This window comes from Nicotiana attenuata, chromosome 2 (assembly GCF_001879085.1).
Source record: "Nicotiana attenuata strain UT chromosome 2, NIATTr2, whole genome shotgun sequence".
NCBI classification, from domain to species: domain Eukaryota; kingdom Viridiplantae; phylum Streptophyta; class Magnoliopsida; order Solanales; family Solanaceae; genus Nicotiana; species Nicotiana attenuata.
The window spans coordinates 32,075,958-32,089,711 of record NC_031990.1 but is presented as its reverse complement, the minus strand read 5'-3'; the positions used below and the strand labels follow the sequence as shown (position 1 = coordinate 32,089,711).

The 13,754-nt window shown below is 38.4% G+C and overlaps 1 protein-coding gene across 3 annotated transcripts; it reads right to left on the bottom strand.

The window, feature by feature from the left end:
• Positions 11,342–13,715, bottom strand: LOC109206555 (transcription factor bHLH51). 3 transcript variants are annotated; one of them, XM_019369400.1, is made up of 3 exons: positions 13,389–13,715; positions 12,127–12,246; positions 11,342–11,933 (listed from the first exon to the last, which is right to left on the bottom strand). In XM_019369400.1, the coding sequence occupies exons 1-3, from the start codon at positions 13,404–13,406 to the stop codon at positions 11,505–11,507; spliced, it is 567 nt and encodes a 188-aa protein (XP_019224945.1). In that variant the 5' UTR covers positions 13,407–13,715; the 3' UTR covers positions 11,342–11,504. The 3 variants fall into 3 exon arrangements, with proteins under 3 accessions (XP_019224945.1, XP_019224939.1, XP_019224934.1); XM_019369394.1 differs by lacking the exon at positions 13,389–13,715 and adding an exon at positions 12,346–13,348; XM_019369389.1 differs by lacking the exon at positions 13,389–13,715 and having other exon boundaries at positions 12,127–13,348.

Here is a 13,754-nt window from a genome sequence, read left to right as displayed (position 1 = left end):
GGTCGTCTACATCGCCTTGGGTGCGAAACTTCCCTCGATCTTATATAAATGCAGAATATTTTGTGAACCGGACTGCTTTTATTCCGGTAGGAGGGAAAGACGATGGGGTCGGGCGTTTGGGGGTGGGGGAGGGGAGTTGAATGGATCCGTTTAGGACCCACAAATATGTGGCCAGGACTGTAGGAGCGGAAATAAAATAATATACAATTTTGGTGGCCCCAAATTTACGATTTTTTGGGTTCTCTTTTGGCCTTAGGATTCAAGGTAGATGCATTTGGTAGAAAAGGGTCAGATATATTAAAGTTTTGTGTTTGGCCGGAGCCTTTCAGTCCCCGAGTGAAGTAATTTCGGCATCTATATCGAGGGTATGCCTTTTTAGGGGTCTTACAAGTTCGATATATAGCCTTAACTTTTAAATTTGGATTATGCCTTTTGTAAGGTCTTACAAATTTTACATGCCTTTGAGGTCTTACAGTTTTTGATTACTTGGTATAAGTACGGTTCATGCCTTGTTTGAGGTCTTATAGATTTTGTTATTGCCTTATATAGGTCTTACGAGACCGAGGCTGCCCGCATGTGGTCTTATGGCCTCGGGTTTTGATTGTGGCGATTGGCGGCAGTCCCCGAGTCATCGAGGGTTTTTTGGCTCGGGAGCCATTACTTGTAAACTTGGTATTGCCTCATTGAGGGCTTACGATTTCGGGGTTTCCGACCCGGAGGTCATGTGGCCTTGAGCTTTAGACGCCAGTCCCCGAGTGTTAGGGACGTTTTTGGCTATGGAGCTATTTTGTGACCTTAATGTTGCCTCATTGATGGTTTACGAGTTTGAAGCTCCGACCCGAGGGTCGCATTGTTTCGAGTTGTTGACGCTAGTCCCCGAGTGTTCGGGACGTTTTTTACAGAGGAGCCGTTTTTGCAAAAATAGCGAGCTTCTTTGAAACGCAAAATGCTTTTGGAAAGTATTCTTTGATTACTTCATACATGTCTTTGTTGTTAGGGGCTCCGTGATTCTATACGGGCATGGTTCGTTCGACCGTTTGGCCCGGTACATTGCTTTCCTATCGAGACCCTGTTCAGCATATCTTGGCTTCTCCGAGGAGGTGATCTTCTGGGGGGATGCCCCCCAGTATCCGAGGTTGATTGGAGAGAAGCCTTGAATACTTGTTGAGTCTTCCTTAGGTAGCATATGGATGTTGCCTCGTCAAAAACCTTGCCGGTAAAACCCTTCTTGGGATAAAAACCCTATCGAAGGAAAAGAGTGCAACGCATGCTTTTGAAACCTTAGGCCTTCGAGTTGGAAAGTGCTTCGGCCGTTTCGAGTTGGAAACCTTAGCCTTACCTGCATTCAGGTTAGTACAAAATGTAGTTGAAAAAGGGAGATGGCCATACCTTAGTGCTGACGGTGCTACGGATCTCGATGTGATTCAATAGTTTGTTATGGTATGGTCATTCGTTTTGTTTAGTCGGGCGTAGCCGAGAATGTAGCTTGTTATTGCTATTCTACTGTCTGCTTACCCTTTGTCTCCTTCGAAGGTGGAGGTACTGGCGTCGGCGTCACATCGTGCACCGCGAACATCTCTCTTGCCGCATGCTGTTCCTCGTAGACGGTTTTTATCCCATCCTTTGTCGGGAATTTCATCATTTGATGGAGGGTGGATGGTACTACTCTCATGCAGTGTATCCATGGCCTTCCGAGCAAGGCGTTGTATCTCATGTCTCCTTCGATGACATGGAATTTGGCATTTTGGGTTGTGCCGGCCACGTTGACTGGGAGGGTGATTTCCCATTACGTTGTTTCGCTCGCCATGTTGAATTCGTTGAGGACTCGAGAGGCGGGCACGATTTGGTCAAGCAGTCCGAGCTGCTCTACCACCCTCGACCTGATAATGTTGGCCGAGCTACCTGGATCCATAAGTACACATTTGTAACGACCCGACTAGTCGTTTTGAGCAATTTCGTCCGGTTTGGCAGTTTAAGGTCACGAGTAGCTTCATATAATGTGTATCGACTTGCGTGCGCAGTCCGAGCATAAAACCGGAAAGCTTTTATGTGAAAATATGAAAAAAATAGTAATTTTTAGAGTTAAAATTTGGTTTTTAGTTGACTTTGGTCAATATTTTTGGTAAACGGACCCGGATCTATGTTCCGATGATCCCGGAAGGTCCGCGGTAAAATATGGGACTTGAGCGTATGCCCAGAATTAAATTCCGATGTCCCTAGCCTTAGAAAAAAAATTTTGAAGAAAATTGTTGTGCTGGTTTTTAAAGGAAATAAAGAAATAAATTAATGTTTGAACTCGTTGGTATCGGGCCCGTATTATGGTTCCGGATCCCGGTACAAGTTTGTTATGATATTTAAGTCCTATCTGTAAAATTTGGTGAAAACCGGAATTGATTTGACGTGATTTGGATGTCTGGTTTAAAAGTTAGAAAATTATGAGTTTTGAGGTTAAATTCATATTTTTTGATGTTATTTTGATGATTTGATTGAACGAGCAAGTCCGTATGATGTTTTCAGACTTGCGTGCATGTTTGGTTTGGAGCCCCGAGGGCTTGGGTGAGTTTCGGATAGGTTTAGGCTATGTTGCGCTTGTTTTGGATGCTTCATTATCTTTTCTTCAAGCAAAAATAATATCACATTGAGCAAATGAGATCCAAATTCAGTTTTGTTTATACCATTAGATCCGTATCAAAATTACGGAGCCACAGAAAAAAGAATCATCGAATTTGGACATTGTATGAGGAAGTTATGCTCATTTTCGTGTCAGAAAAAATTGCTGGTTCTGGTGTGGTCGCAAATGCGAACTTCTTATCGCATTTGCGATGCCCAGTTCGCAAATGAGAGATTTTTGTCGCAAATACGGCTTCTGCCAGCCCTATGTTGTTGACAGTTGCGAGGGGTTCGAAAATGCGAATCCTGGGTCGCAAATGCGACATCTGAGGCCTGTTAAGTGGGGTTTTTGACGAGATTTTCACCCATTTTTCAATTTTCTCAAACCCTAAACCTCCATGGACGATTTTTCAAGGACCCAAACTTCTCCAAATCATTGGGTAAGTGTCTCTAATCAATTTCTAATTATATTTTGTGATTATATCTTAGATTTAACATCAAATTAATGAGAATCTAAAGGAAAATTTGGGAAAAATTGTGAAATCTTTCAAAAATGTAAAATGATGATTTGAATGACCGAATGGTATCGAAATTAGATAATTTTTATATGGGTTAACTCATAGCGGAATGGGTGTTCGATTTTTGTAAATTTTGTCGGGTTCCGAGGTGCGGGCCGGGTGTTGACTTTTGTTGACTTTTTGCAAATTGTAGAAGAATCATAGTTTTGTCAATTGAAATTATTTTCTCTTGCATTGTTTGATGTATTCAAGTCGTTTTTGGCTAGATTGAGCCGAGCGTTGATGAATTGGTAAAGGAAAAGCTAAATTGAGTATTGAATTGGCCGGATTGAGGTAAGTATCTTGCCTAACCTTGTGTGGGGGACTTCCCCTTAGGATTTGAGTCTTCTATGCTAATTGTAGTCCGTGCATGTGAGGTGACGAGTGGGTGCTCGGACTTATTTGTGGGAAATTTGCTCTAGGGTTCTTAGGTCCTTATGTTCATTATGTGAAAAGTAGCCCGTTACAATTGGTTTTCCTAATTGCTTAAATTGCCTCTATATGCTCCATATGACGTTATTAGCTTTCCTCTAATTCTACGTGTTACAATGACCCTTAACAACCTTAATTGAAGTGATTGCCTTCCTTATTGTCTTGATAATCCTTGATTGTAAGTTCCTCTATGACTTCGTGCAAATATGTTACATGTCCAATTGTTGTGGTTACCGGTGTAGCTATCACGTGCTTATTATGTCTTGTTGTTTTGTTGAGGTTATAGTGCTTCTTGGTTTTTCCGTGACCCTTATTATGTATTGTTGACTCCCATGCCGGGATGTTATTGTTTCTATTGTTGATTCCCTTGCCGGGACGTTATTGTTTCTATTGTTGACTCCCTTGCTGGGATGTTATTGTTTCTATTTTTGATTCCCTTGCCGGGATGTTATTGTTTCTATCGTTGATTCCCTTGCCGGGATGTTATTGTTTCTATTGATTGATTCCCTTACCGGGATGTTGTTGTTTCTACTGATTGGGTAAGGAAGAGTGATAAAGCACGAAGGGTGATGCCGTGCACATGTATATTTATATTGATATGGACTGTAGTGCGGGATACCAAGAGATCCCCACCACATATATTGAGGATACAAAGAGATCCTCGGGATACCAAGAGATCCCCGGCACATATATTGAGGATACTAAGAGATCCTCGGGATACCAAGAGATCCCCAGCACATATATTGAAGATACCAAGAGATCCTCGGGATACCAAGAGATCCCCAGCACACATAATGAGGATACTAAGAGATCCTCGGGATACTGAGAGATCCCCGATTGTTATCTCTGTATTGAGCTGTATTCATTCTGTGATTATTTTGTCTCTGCTATAGCCGTTATTATTCTTATTATCCTGTATTACTTCATACTGCTAGCATTTAATTATATTAAACAACTTCAGCTTTTCTCGCTGGTTTTTCCTAATTAGTTTAGAAATTGTAATTTACTTTATATTATGTAAATGAGATTTCTTGAACATCTTGAGTGCATTTATACGGACATTATGTAATGTATAGCATGTGGATTTTGTTGTTAAAAGTGAGATGGAAAAATATGCGGGCACAAGGTGCCATGTGTGCTGAAGGTCCGGAAGTTGAGATTATGATATGAGAAATCGAGGGTTGAGATGGTCGGGATTGTGTACTAGTCATGATGTGATTGGCTGTGTTGGCATTGCCTTCTTCATTTGAGAACATTCTTACTTGTCTCTATTCCTATTATGTCAGTGTTGATTTACTTGGTTATCGTTAGTTATTACCCGTGTTCTCCCTTTATTGTTCCTATTGTTTGTATTTTGATTTCTCTCCGCTGTTGGTATTACCTCGTTATTTTTATCTCGATATTTTATTGTCCCATCCTATTCATTTCATTTGACCAGTAGATGTCTTGACTGTTCCTCGTCACTACCTCACCGAGGTTAGTCTTGATACATACTGGGCACCGCCGGGTGTGCTCATACTACAGTTCTGTACATTTTTGTGTACAGATCCAGGTATTTGGTCGATAGTAGTTGTGCGGGTCGTTGCAGTGGAGACTCAAGGAAAACCTACTGCAGCGTTCGCAGGTCTCGGAGTCACCTTCAGTTGTACTTATTTCATATGTTCCTTTTGTTTTGGAATAATGACGAATTTATTTTGTATAACTACTTTTAGAAAGGCTTATGACTTGCACCACAGGTTTTGGGAATGGTAATTTGTTCAAAGTAATTTAATTTAAAGTTAGTAAATATACATACTATTATAGAAAATGTTAGGCTTACCTAGTTTAGAGACTAGGTGCCATCACGACTACTTTGGAGGGATTTTGGGGTCGTGACAAGTTGGTATCAGAGCTCTAGGTTCATAGGTGCTACGAGTCATAAGCAAGTTTAGTAGAGTCTTGCGGATCGGTACGGAGACATCTGTACTTATCTTCGAGAGGCTACAGAACTATTAGGAAATTCCACTTCTTTCATTCCTTATCGTGAGATATTGATTCAGCTCGAAGTATATAACTTATGTTCCTTTACATCCACTCGTGTATAATATTACGCTCTCGTGTCCGCTATGCGCCAGTGGTTCGTGATGCTACAGACGGGATACGAAGGAGTCAGGGATGCTCAGGCATTGCCTCGACGTGTTGTCCAGGCTGAAGATACAGAGGCATTGAGAGACTATTCAGTTGTTCATATGGAGGCGCAGCGGTTTACGGCATCTGATTGATGAGTGCGAGCTTGGGAAGGTTTAATTGGTTGACTAGTCGTCGCGATTGTGGCAAGGCCACGAAGTGGGTGTTGATTGGGAATAGTTGGTGGTATTGGAGTACCTTGTGATTTGTGTTGTACGAGCTTTGAAGGTTAGTTTTGCGGATCATCAGACGTTATTTTCTATGGCTTTGCGCCAAGTGGAGGAGTCCAATAGCGGCATTCAAATTACAGAGTTAGATTTATATCAAATTTGGCCTGAGGTATATGTATATGTGGTATTGGTAGGTTCCCGAAATTTGTATACGTCTAAGGTCTGAGATCTTGCACGGGACGATGTTGGGACTTTGACAGGGATTATTGCATATCAACTATCCAAAGAAATGTCTCAGCTCTGTGGTATTGGGTCAGCATAGCGATGAAGTAATTGGTCCTTTGAATAGGAAATCTCTACTGGCATTTATGGCAGCACTCTTGTATTGGACGCTTTTTGTGTGACTCGGTCGAGTTGGGGAGGTGCAGTCCTGATGGCTTAGTTGCGTGCGGGCGGATCTCGGAAGGGTCTCGATGGCTCGACAAAGGCTTGAGTTGGTTTTCTACTATGGGCGTAAGGAATATGTGGTCCATTGTGACTTTCTCCTAAATAGGTATCAGAAATTAATGGAGTGTTGACCTTATTGGCTATCATATACGAAGGGTGTGCATTTTTAGAACGGACCTTAAGTTTTGGTTCGCGGGTGCATGGCTAGTAGCATGGTGATTACTGGGTTTTGAGGCTTTCGGGGTTCATGTTTTGTTACACGGCCAGAAATCCTATATGGGTGCTTCAGCAGAATAATAGGGTGTGATTGATATATCAGCCATTTGATTTGCGTAGTTGAGTTGGGTATGGAAATTTCGGTATTCCTGAGGTTTGGGGCTAGATGCCCTCATGAATGGACTATTTCCTGTTTGCGGATCTTGAAGAAATGTTGAGAATGCAATAATTAATAGCATGTATTATGGATAAGTTGTTGTGGATCTTTTTGAAGCATACTTACCTATTTGGAAATAATCAGGATTTGGGTTGGGGGCTATTTGAAAGCTCAATGAGAATATGTGTCTTGTATCAGATCAAGTTTGAGCGCTCCTGTGAGATTGTCATTATGGTTATGTTACCGGGCAGAATGGATATTATTTGTGCCCCTAGCCTATGTTATGTGTTACTCTTTTATGCTGTGTTAGGCGGTGAGGTTGTATGATTATTCTCCACGCATGTTGTAATTTTGTTCAGGCCTTATGGCGATACGGGCAAGATAGCCCTCGTGATGTTGATTTGTTCATTGCAACAGGTTCGTATGATGATTTCGGACTTGGGCGTATGTTCGGATCGGGTTTTGGATTATCCGGGAGCGTTTTGGCGCCTATCATAGAAAGTTGGCATTTTGGAAGAATTTCATAAATTTGGGTTGAGGTGTATTTCAATGTTATCGATGTCTGAGTCTGGGAATAGCTCTGTATGGTGATTCTGGTATTAGGAGTGTGTCCAAAAGTGGATTTGGAGGTCTGTAGGTCATTTTGGGATCATTTGGCGAAAGTTGGAAATTTGAAGGTTTTGGAAAGTTTGATCGGGAGTGGACTTTTTAATATTGGGATCGAATTCCAATTCTGAAAGTTGGAGTAGTTCCATAATACCGAATGTGACTTGTGTGCTAAATTTGAGGTCAATCGGATGTGATTTGATAGGTTTCGGCATCGAATGTAGAAGTTTGAAGTTCTAAAGTTCATTAAGCTTGATTTGGGGTGTGATTCATGGTTTTGACGTTGTTTGATATGATTTAAGGCCTCGAGCAAGTTCGTGTTATGTTTTTAGACTTGTGTGGGTGTTTGGTTTGGAGCCTCGGGGGGTCGATTGAGTTTCGGATTAGCTTTGAAGTGCTTCGTTAAGAATTTAGAGTGTTGGTTCTGGTTTCATCGCATTTGCGATATTTTGGTTGCAAATGCGACTACCGCATTTGCGACGTAGTCCCTCGCATTTGCAAGCCTGGACTGCTGGGAATGATTCGCATTTGCAAAAACTATGGTCGCTTTTGCGAAGCCTGAAGAGTTCGCATTTGCGAACTCTGTATTACATCTGCGATAAAGGCCCGGTCTGTCAGGGGTCGCATTTGCGATGCTTTGTCCGCATTTGCGTAGGTCACATTTGCGAACCACCTATCGCAAATGCGACATCTGCGACTGGAGCCAAGGGCTTTTATTCCGGGACTTAGCTCATTTCCCACTTGGTATTAAGAGATTTTTTAGAGCATTTTGAGAGGGGTTCCATCAATATCAAGAGGTAAGTGATTTCTACTAGTTGTGAGTTAAATACAAGGTTTATATATGGATTTAGACATGAAAATTTGTAGAAATTTGGGATTTAAGAATAACCTAGAAATTGGTATTTTTGAATTTTGACCACAAATTTGGGCATGGAATTAAAAATAAATTATATATTTGAGTTCGTGGATTATGGGTAATGTTTATTTTCGAAAATTTTAAAATCCGGGCACGTGGGCCCGAAGGTGATTTTTATCGACTTTTCGAGCGGAGTTGGGAATTGTTATAAATTGGATTATAATGAGTATTAGAGTATATATTTATGGGTTTGCACATTTATTGACTAGTTTTGCAGCATTGGGCATCGGTTTGAGTTGTTGGAAAGACTTGGGAGCCAGTTATAGAATTTCGGAGCGAGGTAAGTTTCCTTTCTAACCTTGTAAAAGGAAATTAACTCCATAGGTGAATTGGTTTAATATGTGCTTCTATTTGTGGGGGCTAGTACCCACGAAGTGACGCGAATCCGTGTGTAGCTACTATAATATTTAATGTCCGGGTAGTTTAGGACCCAAATCATGTTATACTTGCGATGTTTGCAACCTACTTGTTAATTTAATTGTTTAAAATATATTGAAGATAAAGGAATTGAAAAAGGTTAAATTTATTTACTTGATCGTTAATGAGAATTGGCATTTCTTTGAATAATTGTTCCTAAATAAACCTTGAATTGGTTGTTTTAATGTATTTTCTCTTTTGTGGAGCGAGCCGAACGCCTCGGTAGCAGATAGATGCATCTATAGTTCGTGTCGTTCGCCCCTCGACAGTGCACAGTTTATATTTATATGTTGGATCGGGCCATACGACCTCGGCATGACTTGCGCATGATAATTCTTTGGGACTAATAATAATTGACATTGTTCCATTGGCTTGAGATATAATTTGCTAAATGATGAAAATAAATTTGGAAATTTCTATTAGTAAAAGGATTGTTTATTATTTCCGGTTATTGAGTTCTCTGTTATATTATGTAATCCATGCTTAATTATAACATCGGTATTCTATTGTTAACCCATAGTAAGTGTCAGAGTTGACCCCTCGTCACTACTTCTTCGAGGTTAGACGGGATACTTACTGGGTACGCATTGATTTACGTATTCATACTGCACTTGCTGCACATTTTTGTGCAGGTACATATATGTCTAGTGGTCTTGTGGGCGCAGAGGTGTGGTTAATGTAGGGACTTAGGTGAGCTACATTCTATATTATAATCCACAGCCAGCAGAGTCTCCTTCAGAGTTATTTATATTTTCCTGTCTAATTTGTATTCCGGACAGATGCTGGATTTTATTTTTACTCCCTAGTTGATGCTCATGCACTTGTGACATCGGATTTTGGGAGTACTTAGGAGTTGTTTAGTATTGTAGTTCGGAAAATATTATCAATCTCTGTCAATTTTATTTTTTATTATTTGATTGAAGGAAAAATTATGATTTCAAAATACTGAAATGAGTAATCAAGTTAATCAATTATTGTTGACTTGCCTGACAGCGGGTGTTAGGCGGCATCATGACCTTTAATGAATTTTGATCTTTTCAAGTTAATTTTTGGTATTGAAAATCCTTTTGATATCACTCTAATTTAGACATTCTTCTAGAGACTTTATTCCAAAAAAAAATGTCCTCTTTGTGTTCTAATGAGTATTTGTGAATTTTGATTTGTTTTCATTTTATGTTTTCAAACAATAACTTTATTTTATTATTATTTTTTTGAATTATTGAAACTATCATTTTTTTAACTCTAAATATATTAGATCACAACCATGCTATAGGCGTGTAATGCGTATTTTCGTTTTTCACTTTTCCGAGTACGAATTATTTGAAGGGCTTCTCTCTTCCGTTCAAAAACACTTCATAGGGAACCTACAAATTTTTGTCACATTCTTATGAAAGAGTTAATTTACTTCTCTTGATCTTCTTTAATTTGCTTTAATACCCAACGTGATCGTAGATGTTCTCATCTAGTATCTTTATGTTCAGGTCGAACAAATCATAATCCGGTGTATGCGCTATATGCAACGACCTCTCTTGGCGATTACTTTATATAGTTGTGACTTGTACTTGAAAACATTAAACTAACAAAAATAGCATGTCTTATGTGGTGAAACTCGGAACTAGGACACTGCACTTAGGGATGTTCATAAAAACCTGAAAAATCGAACCAAATCAAACCAACCAAAAAAACCGATACTTTTTGGTTTGGTTTGGTTTTGGTTTTGAATTTTAAAAACCAATCAAATTTGGTTTGGTTTTGGTTTTAATCAAAAAAAATAACCGAATCAAACCGAAAACCAAATCAAACCGACCAAAAAAACCGATACTTTTTGGTTTGGTTTGGTTTTGGTTTTGAATTTTAAAAACCGATCAAATTTGGTTTGGTTTTGGTTTTAATCAAAAAAAATAACCGAACTAAACCGAAAACCAAATCAAACCGACCAAAAAAATCGATACTTTTTGGTTTGGTTTGGTTTTGATTTTGAATTTTAAAAATCGATCAAATTTGGTTTGGTTTTGGTTTTAATCAAAAAAAATAACCGAAAAAAACCGAACCAAACCGACTATAGGAGTAGTTATTTCAAATTTATTATTACACCTATATATATGTATATTTTTATACAAAGTTTCAAAAAATTTATGATGAATGTTAATCCTTTGCACTTTTAGTACAGTTTTTTACCTTTATATTCTAGTTTGATTGATAGTTTTCTTTTATTAAGTGTAAGAATCCATTTCATATTAAAAAATATATATATTTAATTGAGTCCTTAAATTATTCATCACTATTTGATTCAATTATCATCAATATATTTTAGTAAATAATAGATTTCTCAAAGGGCAATTGATTTGATAGTGTTACGTTGAAAATGTGGTCGACGGAATATGTGTTTGGTAGTGTATGTCTTATATTTAAGAAAAACTGACAAATAACCGACAAAACCCGACATAAACCAAATCGAGAAAAAACCGACTTAATTGGTTTGGTTTGGTTCTAATATTTGAAAAACCGACTTACTTGGTTTGGTTTCTTTTTAGGGAAAAATCAATCCAAACCGAACCATGAACACACCTAACTGCACCTACTATATTGAATACTCAGGTAAAAAAACAAATGATTCACTTGGCTATCAAGATTAAAGGACATGATATATACCATGTTGAACCAGGGACTGAAAATTGGCAACAATTTTAAATAAACAGACCTGTTTAAAAAATAAAAAATAAACAGAGACCCGCTGAACGAGTCCAATACACCTACTAGGATGAGGCAACACCGGAATTGGATCAACACCGGAGATTAAATAAAAAGAATTAAGAAAAATTAGGAGGCAAGAAGAATCTCTGCCTCTTACTTTTGATGCGATAATTGGATGTACAAGGGGAAATAGCAATTCTACTAAGAGAGTGTTTAAGTGAATTCAAGCAAACACCATTAACGGACTTAAGCATGAAAACGCACTTAATTCTGCCGCCCAAACTAGTTATATTAGCCTCCACAGTTGTTAGTTTGAGGTTCTTAAGTGCCCTGTTTAGCTCTGAGAACAATTCAGGTCGATCATCACAGCATACACAAACCTTGAGAATTATACTATTGCTGGAATTTTGTTCCTCATCTAAATGCTCAATTATTACTTGGTCAATGTCAGTTGGAGTGTTCAATACTTTGCTGATTTCCTTTGCTCTTCCTTTTAAATCTTTAACATGCTCAACTACACTTCTAAGTAGAGCTGCCTTATCCATCTGCAAGTAAAATCATTTGGTAAATCATAGAAAAAGCATTTGGCAGATGGAAGTAGGAGCTAAGTAATATGAAATTAAAAATTAATATAACCTGTAAGGCAAATGACTCCATCTATTATGTGAGAAAAGTCTTTTTTCCTTGTTTTGATGGAAAATATTAAAAATCTTCTCAACAGACAAAATAAAAGCTTACCTTTTCAGACCTGGGAATGAGTTTCCTAAGAGTAGAAAGCTGAGCATTAATTCTGTCTCTGCGTCTTTTCTCAGCTTCACTATGGCTCCTAGAAGCACTTGCACTTGTATCTTCTTCAAACTGTTGAGACCAATAACAAGGTTTTTCATAAAGTTGAAAGGAGGTATCATCACAAGAATTTGGAACCAATGGAAATAGAAAAGGTGAAGCAGCACCAACTTGTTGAAAATGAGTCTCAGTTTCAGCCTCAGGCCAATATTCAGAACACGAGGAATTTTCCATCATGTCCTATGTTCTAATTATTTCCTTTTCTCTCTCAATGATCTTAGGCATATCTTGTGTTTTAATTTAAAGAACCATATATAAAAGGAGATTTTGGTGTCACTGTTTATGCACTAGTAGAGTGATCTTTATGATGCTGATGTGTGTGATATCTAGTAACCTTTAATTGGTCAAATGAAAAATCATATTTGGCCTTATCACTTATCACCATGTCATTTCAATGTGACAAAAAAGTTTTTCGTCTGAGCTCCCTTTACCAACAGACACTTAAATGGACAATAGTACCTTAAAATCCAAGGGAGCATTTACACTTTTATGGCTGTACATACAATTTTAGGTTTGCCCCATATAAATATATAATTTGATCTTTGTAATAGTATATAAAGCCCCCACAGAATCAGGCTACAGATTTTCCAGTAGTTAGACAAGTATAAAATATATACAAAAATGTCATTAGTTAACTGAAAACTTGTCAAATAAAGGGATATGAAAACTGAAAGTCGCACATAAAGTGATTTCTATAAAGTATACCTAATGATGACGAAGGGAATTTAACTAAAAAAGTTTCTTAGTCAAGCTTGTCCTGATAAGTCATCCCCTTCATAGACGATAGATATAAGAATAGAGTTATCTTTATAGTGGGGAATGACAATACATAAGATGTTCTTTTTTTCCTTGTTCATGCATTTTGTGATCAATCAATTTGATGTGTAGAGTTTTACTCTCTTTATATAAATGTAGCATGTCCAATTAAGATTTTCCTGCAGAAGAGTACAAAAGAACTTAAATTAACTACTGCCCCTTAAATCATGGAGTAGGGTCACAATTACTCTCCTTCTTGTAACTTCTACCATAAAGAAGATTTAAGATATTGATATGACTAGCAATCTACCATTCCCCTTCCATAAAATCAAATAAAATTGTGTGGTCCTTCTAGTTCCCCACTTCCAATTTTCCTCTCAATTTGATGTATAACTTACTTTCAAGTGCTGCTGCATTTAAGTTCTCTTACTTAGTTTCCTCTTCATTCTCTAACCAGGCCCCCATCATTTTGTCCAATTATCCTTATGTCCTTACATCTTTGTCGGTGTCACAGTAGAAATGAGGGAAATACTGAAAAAAAATCAGAAAACTTAGTGAAATAACGACAAGTCTGCGAAGGTGTGTCCCATAAGAGGATTAGGACACAAGTTGGATACGCATGCAATGAAATTTCGGCAGCGTCAAATAGCAAAGGACACACTGCACATGCCACTGGCCAAATCAAAATGTAACAGTTACCATGCAGCTCCACCAAAAGGAAAGGTGGGTGTTGGAGTTCGGGATTTTGGGGGGGGGGGGGGGGG